The following is a 13,508-nucleotide window of genomic DNA, read 5'->3' as shown; positions in this document are numbered from 1 at the left end:
GCTGGAGCAAGATTAGCGCAGACGAATTGATAGCCACCTTAGGACACCCTGACCCATCAATACAACCCAAGGGAGACTTAGGTTAAGCAGCTAAGGCTTAAGAGCACCAAAGATTTAGCTCCTGCACGCAGGGTGAGAATCTTGGACAAGGGCAAAGATGTCCTGTGGTTTAATACAGCTCTTAGGACACTGAAACAATCTCTCCGCCAAAGAGAGAGAGCTTGGCGTAAAGACTATGAACCTAGCACTCTGGCTGCCTATGTATCAGCATTCGCCTCCTATAAACAAGCCATCTTATCACGGAAGGCTGAATTTTAGGAGGATAGGATTGCTGTTGCCAGGAATCCTCCGAAAGAAACTTTTACGGTCCTGAATGAGCTAAGGAAGAATAAGGGGCAAAAACCCTCCTTTAGTCAGGAAGACTGCCACAAATCAGTCTTTTTTTACTAAGAAAATAGAAGACCTCCTGACGGAAGGCCATCGCACCCCAAACTTCCCCTGTACCACAGGCCCCACACCCCTCCACTCCCCACGATTGCCCACCCTGCCACTTCTCACTAAGGAGTTCCAGGCTATCCTGACTGAGCGGGTGAAATCCAGGTCACCAGCAGACCCCTGCCCACCCAAGATTTTCAAGTTCGCCCTTCCAGGAATTAAGGACGCTGTGCTCTCTCTCCTTAACTGCTCCCTGGAAAGAGGGATAGTCCCCGCTAATTTTAAGGAGGCTCGCGTTATCCCGCTCCTAAAGAAACGAGGCGCTGATATTAAGATCCTGAAAAACTTTACGCCAATCTCGCAGCTACCTTTCTTGGCCAAAGTACTTGAACAGCATGTTCTTCCTTCTCTTTCCCGTCATCTTGAAGATAATCATCTATTGGAACCCAATCAAGCTGGTTTCAGGGCTCATCACAGCTCGGAACTGGTCATGCTCTCCGTGCTGGATGAACAGACTCCGGGCAGACAAAAAAATGCCTGGTGCCGCTAGACCTCTCCGCAGCATTCGATACGGTCAATCATGACCAACTACTGTCGCTGTTGGGGGATCTTGGCATTCAGGGCACAGCCCTTGCCTGGCTCACCTTTATAAAAAAAAAAATCTAAAAAAAAAAAAAATCGCTCAGAGTCCAGCTGGCCGATTTGGTATCCAACCCAGCTGTTCTTTCATACGGGGTCCCCTAAGGCTCAGCACTATCACCCCTCCTCTAATGCATATCTAAAGCCTTTGATCGCCGCACCGAACCAGATGGAGTGCCGGATTTGCAACTACGCTGACAACCCTCAAATTATTATCCAAATTGACAGCTCTTCAACAGCATATGTGAGAATGCAAATCATCTTAAAATTTACGGTCAATTGGATGTCAGCCAACTCACTAAAAATAAACCCTGATTTAAAAAAAAAAAAAAAAGTACTGGCGGTTACCTCTGCTTCCAATCCATGAAACAACCTTTTCTGGCCAAAAGAGCTCGGGCCTTTTCCTGAACCGGCAGTGGTCGTGAAAAGCCTGGGAATAAGAAATGATGCCAAACTATCTATGACACAGCAAGTCTCGGCAGTCGTAGGAACCTGTGTTGGCCTCCTGAGACAACTGCAGACATTTTCTCCACTCCTTACCTTTGCCACGCTCAGACGGGCGGTCTCAGCAATGATCTGTCGCGTCTGGACTATGGCAATTCTTTGTATGCTGGCCTCCCTCAACAACTGTTGACCAGAATACAAATCGTTATGAACTACGCAGCCAGACTCATTTTTAAAAGACCAAGACGGGCCCACGCCACACCCTAACTAAGCGATCTCCATTGGCTCCCAAACAGGCAGAGAAATAAATTTAAGGGTCTCTACATCACACACAAAACCTTATACGGCCAAGCACCAAGTTACATAAAGAACCGCATTGTTCCCTAGGCTCACAGTAGGACTTTGCGGTCAGCAGAGAACACTCTTCTGGCCTGCCCCCGCTTCAAACTGCCATCCCATTGGTCTGGAACAGCCTTCCAGTAAGCCTCCGCAAGGAAGCAAATCTCCCTTTCAGGAAGCCGCTTAAAACTATGCTCTTCCTGGAAGCATGGGGCACGACCTAAGCAGCCCCCTCCCAGCCCATATCTCCACCTAGTTCAGGTTTGCCCTCCGACAGCGCTTAGAGACCTTTGGGTAATAATGCGCGCTACAAATCAAAATTACAATTTATCTCCTGGGTCAGAATATCAACTCTTTATTGCGAGAGTTCAGTGTTTGGCAGGCGATCATGAGTCAATATCAACTGGGTGTAGTCTGATATTCCCTCTCACACCAGCAGTCCCAAGATTCGCGCTCGACTTCCTGCTGGAGTGGTGCGACACCGATCTTCGATAACTGGGCATACAGGTGACCAGAAACAGGGGGAAAACACCATACGGCTCAATTATGGCACAGCTATTACACGACTCACCAGCAATGTTACTCGCTGGATTTCCTTACCTCTCAATTGCAGGTTGTGCATCTCTAATAAAAATGGTTGTTCTCCAGCAATTTCTTTATCTCTTCTTGAACATACCTTATAATCCTGGAACTTTTTAAAATAAAAAACATTATGCACTGAACTAATTAGACAGCTCTGGGGAGTGTTCGATATCCCAGATTTCGAAGTTTTTTTACTTAAGTGCACAAGCTCATTATGCTGATTATTGGATCCATCCCCCCTAGATATGCCACCGGTGGCTGCGGAGGTTGACTCGCTGATCCCATACCGTTGAATGGTATTATACATGGCTCTGTCCGAACTCACACGACGCCACCCACTACAGGCACGATTGCCACATGGAACCGTATTACAGACCTACTCGATTGCTCCTTTTTATATTCTCCGCAGCTTCCTCTGTCCTATCATCTATTCATGCCACCATTACAAGAAAAAGGGTTTCATAAATTGTGTAAGCGTCTTCATGTTGCCACATTAAGGGGGGGGGGACCTCTTTCGTGATGGTCTATTCCGTTCTTCAGACCACTTATTCCAGGAGATACAGCCTTCACCTCTGGATGTTTTCCTATACGTGCGCCTGAGACAGGGGATCCGGGTGGTTATCTCAGACTTCCTGCAGGATCCCATGAACCTCACCCAGTTACATCACATGCTAGGGTCCACAGATGGGAAGCACTATCAGGACTCTATAGTTGCATACGGGCACAAGTGGAGTCCATTAGTCCAGCCCACACACATTGGAATTAGGGAGTCAGGTGACTGATTAACAATGGACATACTGTTGTCTTCAAACCTATCAAATTTCCGCCAGTTGTAGACTGCAGGTTACACACTGCAAATTCCTGCACCGTTTGTACTATACACCTGCCAAAAAGTATAGATTTTAATTAACTGATGAGATGGGAGATGTGGACGGTCCGGAGCAGGATTGATGCTTCTGGCATGGGACTGCACGAAGGTACAGGAGTTTTGGGGACAAGTCTTTGAGGCGCTTGAGCGAATGACAAACACCACACATGAGAGATCCCTTAGTAGCGCTTCTGGGCTCTACAGCACTGGCACCCAATACATGTTGAAAATGTATTGCCATGTCGCGCCTGTTGGCCAAACGCAGGGTGGCCTGCAGGTGGGACAGGGGTCGAGTCCCGAAGTTCAAGGACTGGTTTGCAGACTTGCTCTATTGTCAGGAGCAACTAACTGCTTATGCTGAAACACTTCCATGTGCTTCTAGGCCGAAGGATATATGGGGTCCTTTCCAGAGCTATTTACTCATGCGGGACTCAGATGAGGTGGAAACCCCGACCCCGAACCCCCTCCCCCCCAGCAATGATGCTTATCAGAAACGGTCGTTATATGTGAAGAAAATCAATAGATAAAAGTTTAAAAATAAAATCCACTTTGAGGCAAGTACTGTACCCACAGAAAACCCAAAGACAGAATTCTGATAGGACACAAGCAGGGCCCTTCAACAACCAGACAGTGGTTACACAAGAATTGTCTTGGCATCCTCTTCGCTCCCTTTAAAGTGTGCCCTAAGTGTTACATATGGCTCAAGAGACCCTTCAAGCAGAATTTAACACTAGTGTCAAATTGGATGCCCACAGCCCCCACTCTGCATATTTTATGGAGTACAGGAGTCATTTCTGACCAGCCTATTTGATCTCGGGAAGCATTTCAAACCTATTTCAGGGTAATCGCTGCTGGGCTACAGTGGAAAGCTAATGCAAATAGTCTACAGGAATGAAAGAGTGAACTGCAAAAGTTATTTCCTCATTAAAGAAAAAAAATTGAATTGGGTTTTAATAACCATTAAAATTGGTCGTTTCATTATTTTTCTAGCTAATCCCATTCTCAGATGTGATCACACAGAAAAGTGGATTTCCTACAGCTCACTGTATTGGAAAACTCCAGGAGTGTACGATCACTGCTAGCAGATTTCCTGGTGGCAAACAGGCATTGCTCACCATTGGCGATGTGAAAGAGCCCCCACATTGGAAGATTAGGCAAGGAATTAACTAGTTACCATCCTAAAGTGAAAATGATTAATAAAGCAAGAGGTTTGAAGTGTGGAGCCCCACGTGGGAATATTTGCACAGCACTGGAACTAGAAGACGTGCTGCTTTCTTCAGTATGCGATCTACATAAGTCAAGAACAATGTACATAATACAACTGGCTAGGTTTTTTTTTTTTATTTGCCATGAAATAAAAAAAAGTATCAGTTTTAAGTCTTGCCTTATAACCAATCAATATTTCCTACCAGCTTCCTTTAAGGCTTCCCGCATTCCGGCTACATTCTTACGAAGCAAAGAATCAAAACCTCAGCCAGCACCAAATAAACAAAGCAACTATGCATGGTGACTGTCAGATATCCCTGCTGCAAAAGAAAGTCATTTTTGTGATGGAGTGAAAAAACACTGAATTATCCAGAGGGACATACTACAGTTTAGTCCTTAGTGGGGAAATTATCTTCAGGGTTTTTTTTAATATTGGGGCTTATTAGTTGCAAACTTTGTACAAGACAGCGTTTCCTAAGTTATGATTAAAGCTTTTGTTCGTTTCAGATCAAAACAGTAAGATGTGGAAGAGCTACCCAATGACTTTAAAACTTGCTCAATAGAGTGCATCACTTGTCAAACCCATATTACAAGAACCAAGGCAGCAAACTTAAGTTGACCAAAAAGTTTTTTTATTAAAAACAATCAAGTCCGATCTGCATGGATTGGTCTTGACACCCAACTTATTAATGCAAAGTTTTACAACTAAGACAACAATCTAGGTTCTTCGAGCTTGCAGGAAAAGAGCTAAGGGGGTTAGTCTTGTACAAGTCGACGAGGCAGGGATTCGCCTGCCCCACCAGCCTACAAGGAGGAACAAACACCCATGAGCAGTCACATCTAGTAGCCCATCGAAACGGTTCAAATAATCTGTACCATGGGTGCTGTAGCGTAACACTTACAGGGGTGTAAGTGAGAGCAGAAATTTGGAGTGCTTTGGAGTAAAGGCAGGACTGTGGTCTTTGTGTATTGGGGAAACTTCATGCAATCCGCCCTCTTTTCCAGGGAGGTCACCTTAAAATGAACATTATATACATAAAATCAAAGCAGCAAGTTACAATAAAATAGCACCATAAACATTTTGTCCGATTTAGACATTCCAATACATCAGTATTCATTTCATACAAAACATTAAAATGCAATACATATATACAAATATGTGCAATAATTAGGGACTGCTTTTTCTTGTACAGTCTGGCTTTTAGTGAGTTTCCAAGAGCAAAGTTTCTTTGGCGAGGTTCTTCAGAGGTTAAAGTGAATTCAGAAATATCTTGACCTGCAAAACAAGAGACCAAATTTATTATACACAACATGGATCATACGATGCCATATACATGGATTAGATTAACAATCGTTATGGTTGGGAAAAAAAAGAAAAAGAGAACATACATAACTTGGAGCTGAACCCGGTTTACAGTAGTGCCCTTGAGAGCGGGGGCACTGCTTCATTAACACTTTCATCAAAGACTGATCACATCCATGAACTCTTTTCGAAAATATCAAATTTGAAGGTTCATCCCTTGTGTTGAAAGTTTAGCAGTCTTTCGCTGGAAACACAGGGATGCGGTTACTGTTCATCTTTTTTGCCTTCAAGCTTTGCCAAATATAAATGAAAAATCTTCCCAGTGAGATCAATGCAACAGATACAATATTATAGATTGTGCATACCATAAAACAGTGCTCCAGATCACACAAAAAAAAAAAGTTTGTCTTAGTGGTTGTATTTTATTACAAAAATAAAAACCAACAGTGCTGGTTCAGTCTTGTGGATCATTGCTTGCTGAGAGCCTTTAAGTGGCAAAAGACAAAAGTAACTTAATAAATCACCTGGTTAATCCAAGTAAACTTCCTGCCTTTGGGTTCGAAAATGATTTTAAATAATAAAAGTTTGTATGATATATTTTGTTTTAAAGATACTAGATGGTACATTTGACACACATTACCCACAGGGTTTAAATAATACCCCCATGAAGAGTAATTATTCTCAATCCATACATGGTAATCGCATACCAAATGAGATTGAATATTCTCTTCCCTAACCAATTTCCACTGCCATGGTACTGCTTTTGTAGAGTAGAATCGTTCTCTAATTCTAGGCAAACACCATTCATTGTTTGAGTGTATGTGGATTCTTATTGGACAAACCATTGAGTATTGTACTGCGTCAACTAAGATAATGATCATTCTCACTTCCCAGAATCCTACAAGTTTCACAGATTACCAAATATGCAGAAAAAAGAGGGACCCCTGAGTCTCAAGGAGAATGGGGTACTCTTAAGAGGAAGGAAAAAAAAAAATTCTCCTTGGTTTTCTAAACGCACAATTTCACACCACTCTCGTTTTATGCCATTCAAACAGATATAGAAGCTAAGCAAACAGTAAAGCTCAAAGAAACGGTCCAAAGTAGAAGTCAATACAAAAAGAAAATCAGACAGTTCAACTTTGCGCAAAGTTTACACAATTCGGTGATTGACTGGCTCTACAGATACTTTCAAAAGTAGTGTGTATCGGCTCCAGTCAATTGTGTTCTTTTCACGAATGTGTTAGTTTAGGACAAATTGAAATGTCTGTTTTTCTCTGTGGGTTTGATTTAGTTTTAATAGATATTTGTACCCTATCAATAGATGGGAAACGTCCGAAAATGCTTGCTTTGTTTTATTTATCATACTATATTGATGAGATGTACTAGATACCAATGTTTTAGATTTTATGATAGAATATATTTTTAACCTTTATTGTAGAAAAACATTAATACAATTTGTATGGACTTCTACTTTAGACAGTTTCTTTGAGCTTACTGTTTGGGCTTTACTGTTTGCTTATCTTCTATGTCTGTTTGAATGACAAAATGAGAATGAGTGGTGTGAAATTGTGTTTAGAAAACCAAGGAGAAATTTATTTTTTACAGATTACCAAATACACAAATTGACAGTTCAGTAGGACTTTGCTAGGATGCTATACATCTAGTACACACGTTTCCTTGTACAAGAAGTCAGACATTTGAATAGGTTTAGGTGAGGGACCGTCGAGGAAGACCTAGCCCACCAAACCAGGAAGAGCTGGGAAATGACTTTTCATGGAACAATTGTGGAGACAACGTATTTGCCACACCTTAGATACAACAATCATGGTGTCATTTTAAATGAAATGGGTGCATGAGTTTCTGGACTGAGGAACCATGAAAACGTGTGACACTAATCTTAGAAAAGATAAGTTTACTTCTTCCTCCAACACACCCCTAAAAGAACAAGTTTACACAGAACTACAAGATTTTAGTATTAGTTGTAAGGACCTTGACAAATAGTAGTTTATCTGGAGTCAAACTCTGCAGCAAATTTACAGGCACTATTAAATCTTGCATCTATTCTACCGAAAAGAGGTTTGAACAGACAGTTCTGTATTCTAACACTTCCTATTTCTGGCCATATCCTGAAACTACCAGCATGCAAAATGAAAATATCTTGGACTAGTTTGAACAATGGAGCTCCAACATTGAATCAGTAAATCTGTATTTTAGCTCTACATGTATTAAGGTATGAGCCATAAAAGAGCAAAAGGGGTGTTTAATCTGAGAAAAATGTCAGACCTAAAGGTAAATACACAGATAGAAAAGTTAAAGAAGTTGGTGCAAAGACTGGTGTGGCTTCTTGTTTCAGACTCACAAGAGAAACAGTGGCAGGATACACACTTGAAAATGTTCTCCTTGTAAGATGCTCTCCATACAGTGCATAACTTGATTCTTCTCAAAGCAGGGTAGTCTCTGGCCTCGAGTATCCACAATGGAGGCACAGAGGTGTGGGGTTTCTGCACCTGGCTGTTAGACAACTGAAAGTGTAATCCATCAAGGGCCTCACCTCAAGGATCACCTTTAACATGCACAACAGAACCTGCAGTCCCATCACCCCTTCTACAAAATGACCGTTCAGGAAGACTTGGCTGCTCCTTGCTCAGAAAAAGGTCCATTTGAATTTTGTAAGATCTCTCCTAGTTGTTCGACTGATGCTGCTGGTTTTTTGTCTCAAGCGCACCAAGTTCTGCTAACCTGATCTCAGTGGCAGTTTCCTGGCCCTCTAGTGTACTTTGAATTGGCTGTACCCAAATGGCAATTGCCAACGTACCCTGTAAGTCCCTATGATATGGTATCATGGTACCTAGGGCATGTAAGTTAGAGTGGTACCCCAAGGCTCGCAGCATTGGTTGTACCACCCTGAAGGAGCCACAAGTAAAACAAGTCTGCTGCTGCAGATTGGTAGAGTAGTCCTGCACTACTAGCACAAATTTGCCATTGAATGCAATGGCAAAGCCACCACTTTCCATGTACATGTGTAAAAGTCAGCCCTCTGGAAGGCCTATTGAGCCCTAAAGGCAAGGTACAACACATATAGGTTGCATGTCCAGGCTGCAGTTTTTACTGTCTTGTGGGGTTTACTATGGAAAGACTAGTCTGCCTAATTTGAGTACAAGGTTACACACTGTCCCCCTCAGCTGTGCCAACTCCAGAACGGAGAGACTAAAGTAGGCACTCCAAGGTATTAAAACAACTCGTTACATTAGGCCAGACATGCATAACAAGTCAACATTACTGCAGCTTGTTGCAGTGTTCAACTTTATTGAAGCTGCCACTTTGTTGACCTTAAAACTCCTGTGCCATTCTGGAGACACAGGGAGCCTGCACCACAAGATAGTTGTATACCCCTCCTGAAGATATGCGACAACTGCTCTCAGGAAGGAGAACAATGCAATGAGGGTTTGCAGACCAGGGAGGCATCACATGCCTCCTGCAGGAAGTCATTTGGGTGTAAGCCCCAAAAGGCAGGCTTCAGAGGTGAAACCACCTTCAAAAGGGCAGATGTGTGACACTGGAAGGGGGGGGGGGGACAGGGTAATTAGGCACCCCTTTGTTGAGGCAAACAGTCTTGCATGAGAGGCAGAGAGGGGAAACCAGTTGCTAAACCTGTATCCTCGTGTGGCCCAGAGGTAGCCACACCTCGGTTGTGAGCTAGGGTGGTCTGTACACCAGAAGAGTGATCTTGCCAACTTGGGAGAGGGCAGAATGGCATATCCAGGGGTAGCCAGATGCCAACCTCCACAGAAGTGGATGTGGTCACTAGGTGGGAAGGAACCTGGTAACCCATTGACTACCAACCGCATCCTACTTGGAGGGCACTTTCAAAGCATAAGTGGGCACCCAGAACACAACCGACTTGGAAGGACGAAGGAAAGACTACCCTGCTGCATCAAGAGACCAGCGGAGAGGCTGCCCCGATGAAGACTACACCTGGTAGTTAGCAAAGATGGTGTCTGCCATTCTCTGCTCTAGGAGAAGCCGCCTCAAGAAACCAGTCCAGCCTAGACAACTCCATGGGCCAGCTGACTGGCCTGTTCGTAGCACGGGGACACAATGGTTGAAGAAGCCTGCTGGGGCAAGTTGGTAGCCCAAAGTCTTCACGCTGTTACCACCGCACAGCACTGACGACCAGGACTTCGTCGCACCAAGTTGCGCTAGAGTTCACAGAGCCCTGAAGTGCTGTTGGAGAGTAGCTGGAAAACTCAGAAGGCAAATTATCGACCCAGGAAGGGTTGGTAGTGGGCGACTGGACTTCTTGGGACAGACCATGCAACAGGAACCCCCTCACCATCTTCGTGGTCCGAGGAATCCTACAAGACCATTGATCACGTTACTTCCACAGCCTCCTTAGAGCATCTGGGGTATGCTTCATCTCTTGCATCGGGGCCACTCTAACGGAATCCATTGCAACACAAATAAAGTGCCTGGCACGGCCTGGGACTGTAAAGATTCTTGAGGACTGTGCTTGTCCCCCAACTAGCTCCCTGATTGAGTTGGTCACCCAAAGTACTTGTAATGACTGGATTACCACTCACTTAAGTTTGATTTGAAAAAATGTAGGTGTACAATTTGTGGCTCGTTCACGGTCGTGAAATTATTTTGATTTATTATTGCTGGTAAAATCTACATCTCTGTAGCCCTTCGGTGTATCTTTTTCGTTTAAATGTCTACATTTTTATAAAAGTCTATTTTTGTAAATTGGTGTTGGATAAACATAGTGTCAATTTCTTCCTTATCTGTTTTGGAGCAATTGAAATGCTCAACACTTGTTCCTCTGTGTAAGCCTTGCTGCTAAGTGCCAGAGCTACCCAGGGTTGAGCTGAGGGATTTACAGACTAAACCTACTGGACCTAAAGTGTTTGGTACGTGTATTACATATTGAGGTTGCACAGCCACACCATATAATACACCCCATTTCCTCACAAATCTCTCAAGGAGACACCTTAATTTTGTACAAAATGCCAGTGAGGGTATCCAAACTGGCGGAGCTAGTACTCCATTACTACAGATTCTCTCCAATACACCATTCAGACACCACAGAGGTATATACACTTGAGCTGATAGGATTTGTGCAAGTGCATAAGGGCCAGTAGTCCATCACTCTTGGCACAGGAAAAAAAAAAAAAGTTTTGTCACAACTGTGGTGATAAAACATGTTACGCTTCTACCCCCGTTCTAGGTCTTAAACCCATGAAAGATAGCACTGTCTGACCCGGAGGGGCACCAAGCATGCCCTCGTTGACACAGGATAAGTGCAGGATCATACTTATGTGAAGTGGCAGGTACACACACTAGATTGACAACACCAGATCTAGGACCAAAATCCAATTAGGATACCAGATGCACACAGCTAGGAAGAAGGCCCGCTGGGCCTAGCATGCTCCCCCAGACTAGTATCCCTCTTACATACTAGTTTAATTAAATTGTACAAACACCTACAGATCATTGGTAAACACCCTAGACACACAGGTATAGCTGAAGGACAGAGGGCTGATCAAAGGGAAGTGGATGAAGGCAAAAATGGTGATAAGGTAGGTAGCCACCTCGGACAATTTTTTTCATTCTGCTTAAATACACACACTAAATATACTGCACACAAGTCAGACTGTGGCATATAACATTGAATTTGCCCCCCAACTGGCAGAGTACGATTTGAGACCCTCTACGGTCAGGAGATGTAGAATTAAATGGGTTTTCTGGTGGAGGCAGACCGAAATTCAGTCCACATTTGTGAGTTAGTGTTTGGAACTAATCACTAACGTTACTATTCTAGACCGGTTGAGGAGTTTGGATGCTTGCCTTATAAAACTATTGGACTTCTTACTCTTGCTGTGCAATAACAGATTTGATGGACGAATGGCTGTATCAGGTCAGAGTCTAGAAGAATTCAACTTCCCACACCAGAGGTTAAGCTAAGAAACCCAAGACTATGGGACCTACAAAAAGCCAATTTTATCTTGCTATGCGATGTAGTCCATGTGCCCAGTTTCTGCTTCAAATGCTTATTTTGCTATTCCAATTGTATGCGAATGTAACAGTTCCGACCAATAAATATTACATTGAACTTTAGGAACATGGATACCCTGTTTCTACCGCTAGTGTTAACATTTTAGGCAGTGCCAATAAACAAAAAAACAAAAAAAACAAAAGCAGATGCAGAACAAATCTTTGCAGCTGTGAGATACTGAATCAAGGAGCAGTTTTCCTACAGGAAGACAGATCATGTTTGGGCACTCCGACAGACAACACCCCACAAATGCACTTGTGAAATTCATCACAGCTGTTCACATAGTTACCAAAATACAGTAGCAGCCACATCTACTGGAGAGGAATGCCACTAAGAACAGAGTTACAGCAAGTCTAGAGTTACTCTCCTCTGAAATCTCTACAGGCCAACATCTAGCCTAGTGGAAGAGTTTGTCTGAGAGCTGTACGCATAGGAGCTGCTGAAATACACCCAAGACAGCGAAGAAAGCTGTACTCCCAGAAGGTATGGTCCCTGAAGCAGGGTGTTGTGGAATGTGTCAGAAGGTAATGAAGAATCAAAAATGCAAAGGGCAAAAGAAACGGAGGGGTTCAAGGAAAAAAAAATATAAACGTTAAAAGCCTCAGTCCATACACAGCGATAAGAGACTACTGCAAGTGGATCCCCACCGAAACGAGAAAGACAGGCTGCAGACTACTACCGAAACGCCCTCTACGCAGGAGCCTCGGCCAAACTACTGAAACTGCTCCAACGCATCCAGAACGCCTCCGCACACCTGATCCTCGACATCTCTTGCCGCAGCCACATCACACCCCATGAGAGACCGGCACTGGCTCCCAGTCAAGAGGATAACCTTCAAGCTCCTCACCCACAAGGCACTCCACAACACCGGAACAGAGTACCTAGACAGCAGACTCAGCATCTACACCCCACCCGCCAGCTCCGCTTTAACTACCACGCCCTCCCCACTGTCCCACGCTTCAGAAGAGTGACCGCCGGCGGAAGATCATTCTCCCACCTCGCCGCCAAGACATAGAACACCCTCCCCATCCGCCTACGGCAGACCCAAGACCTACTGACCTTCAGAAGACTCCTCAAAATCTGGCAGCACCCCCCCCCCCCCCACCCCATAGCACCTTGAGACCCTCATGGGGAAGTAGTGCGATTTACAAGTGCTTTGATTGATACTACAGGGACTTCAGTCTGTGGTGGCTGTTGAAAACAAAACAATCTGGAGGTTAGGAAAAGGAGGTAAGGAGGTAAGGCCTGAAGGGCAATCACTAGGCATGCACAGGGGGAACTAGCTGGGGTCCTCGGTCTTACAGAACCTACTTCGATTCAGTACAGCAACAAGCAAAAGCTTAGCTATGCACGTGATACTATGTTAGTTATAAGCCTCATTAAACACGACACAAAAGTTACCACATACCTTTTCCAGTAAATCTTCCTGTTTAATCTTGTCATTTTTGAAGTCCTCATTAACGTCTAAGACCAAGATTGGAATATCCCGGAGGTTTTCAAAGTCAACACTAAAAAAAAAAATCAAATGAAAAAAAAAAAGGTTTACGAATATGTCCCAAACATTCACAAACCAAACTACATTATGATGCGATAGCTCCTTGTCCATCAAGAAGCAGAGGGGAACATAGGCTTGCTATAAA

General features: G+C 43.8%; 1 protein-coding gene across 2 annotated transcripts in view; it reads right to left on the bottom strand.

Annotated features, from left to right (window-relative positions):
• Positions 1–5,128: 5,128 nt before the first annotated feature.
• Positions 5,129–13,508, bottom strand: part of LOC144769282 (deoxycytidine kinase 2) — a 30,886-nt gene continuing 22,506 nt past the window's right edge. For both annotated transcript variants that reach the window (XM_078653342.1, XM_078653341.1), the window contains 2 exons: positions 13,277–13,376; positions 5,129–5,789 (listed from right to left, as the gene is read on the bottom strand). In XM_078653342.1, coding sequence (XP_078509468.1) covers positions 5,763–5,789; positions 13,277–13,376 — 127 coding nt within the window. In that variant the 3' untranslated portion in view covers positions 5,129–5,762. The remainder of the gene's footprint in view (positions 5,790–13,276; positions 13,377–13,508) is intronic.

This window comes from Lissotriton helveticus, chromosome 7, assembly GCF_964261635.1.
Source record: "Lissotriton helveticus chromosome 7, aLisHel1.1, whole genome shotgun sequence".
NCBI classification, from domain to species: Eukaryota; Metazoa; Chordata; class Amphibia; order Caudata; family Salamandridae; genus Lissotriton; species Lissotriton helveticus.
The sequence above is the reverse complement of the archived record's forward strand: the minus strand, read 5'-3'. Positions and strand labels throughout refer to the sequence as shown.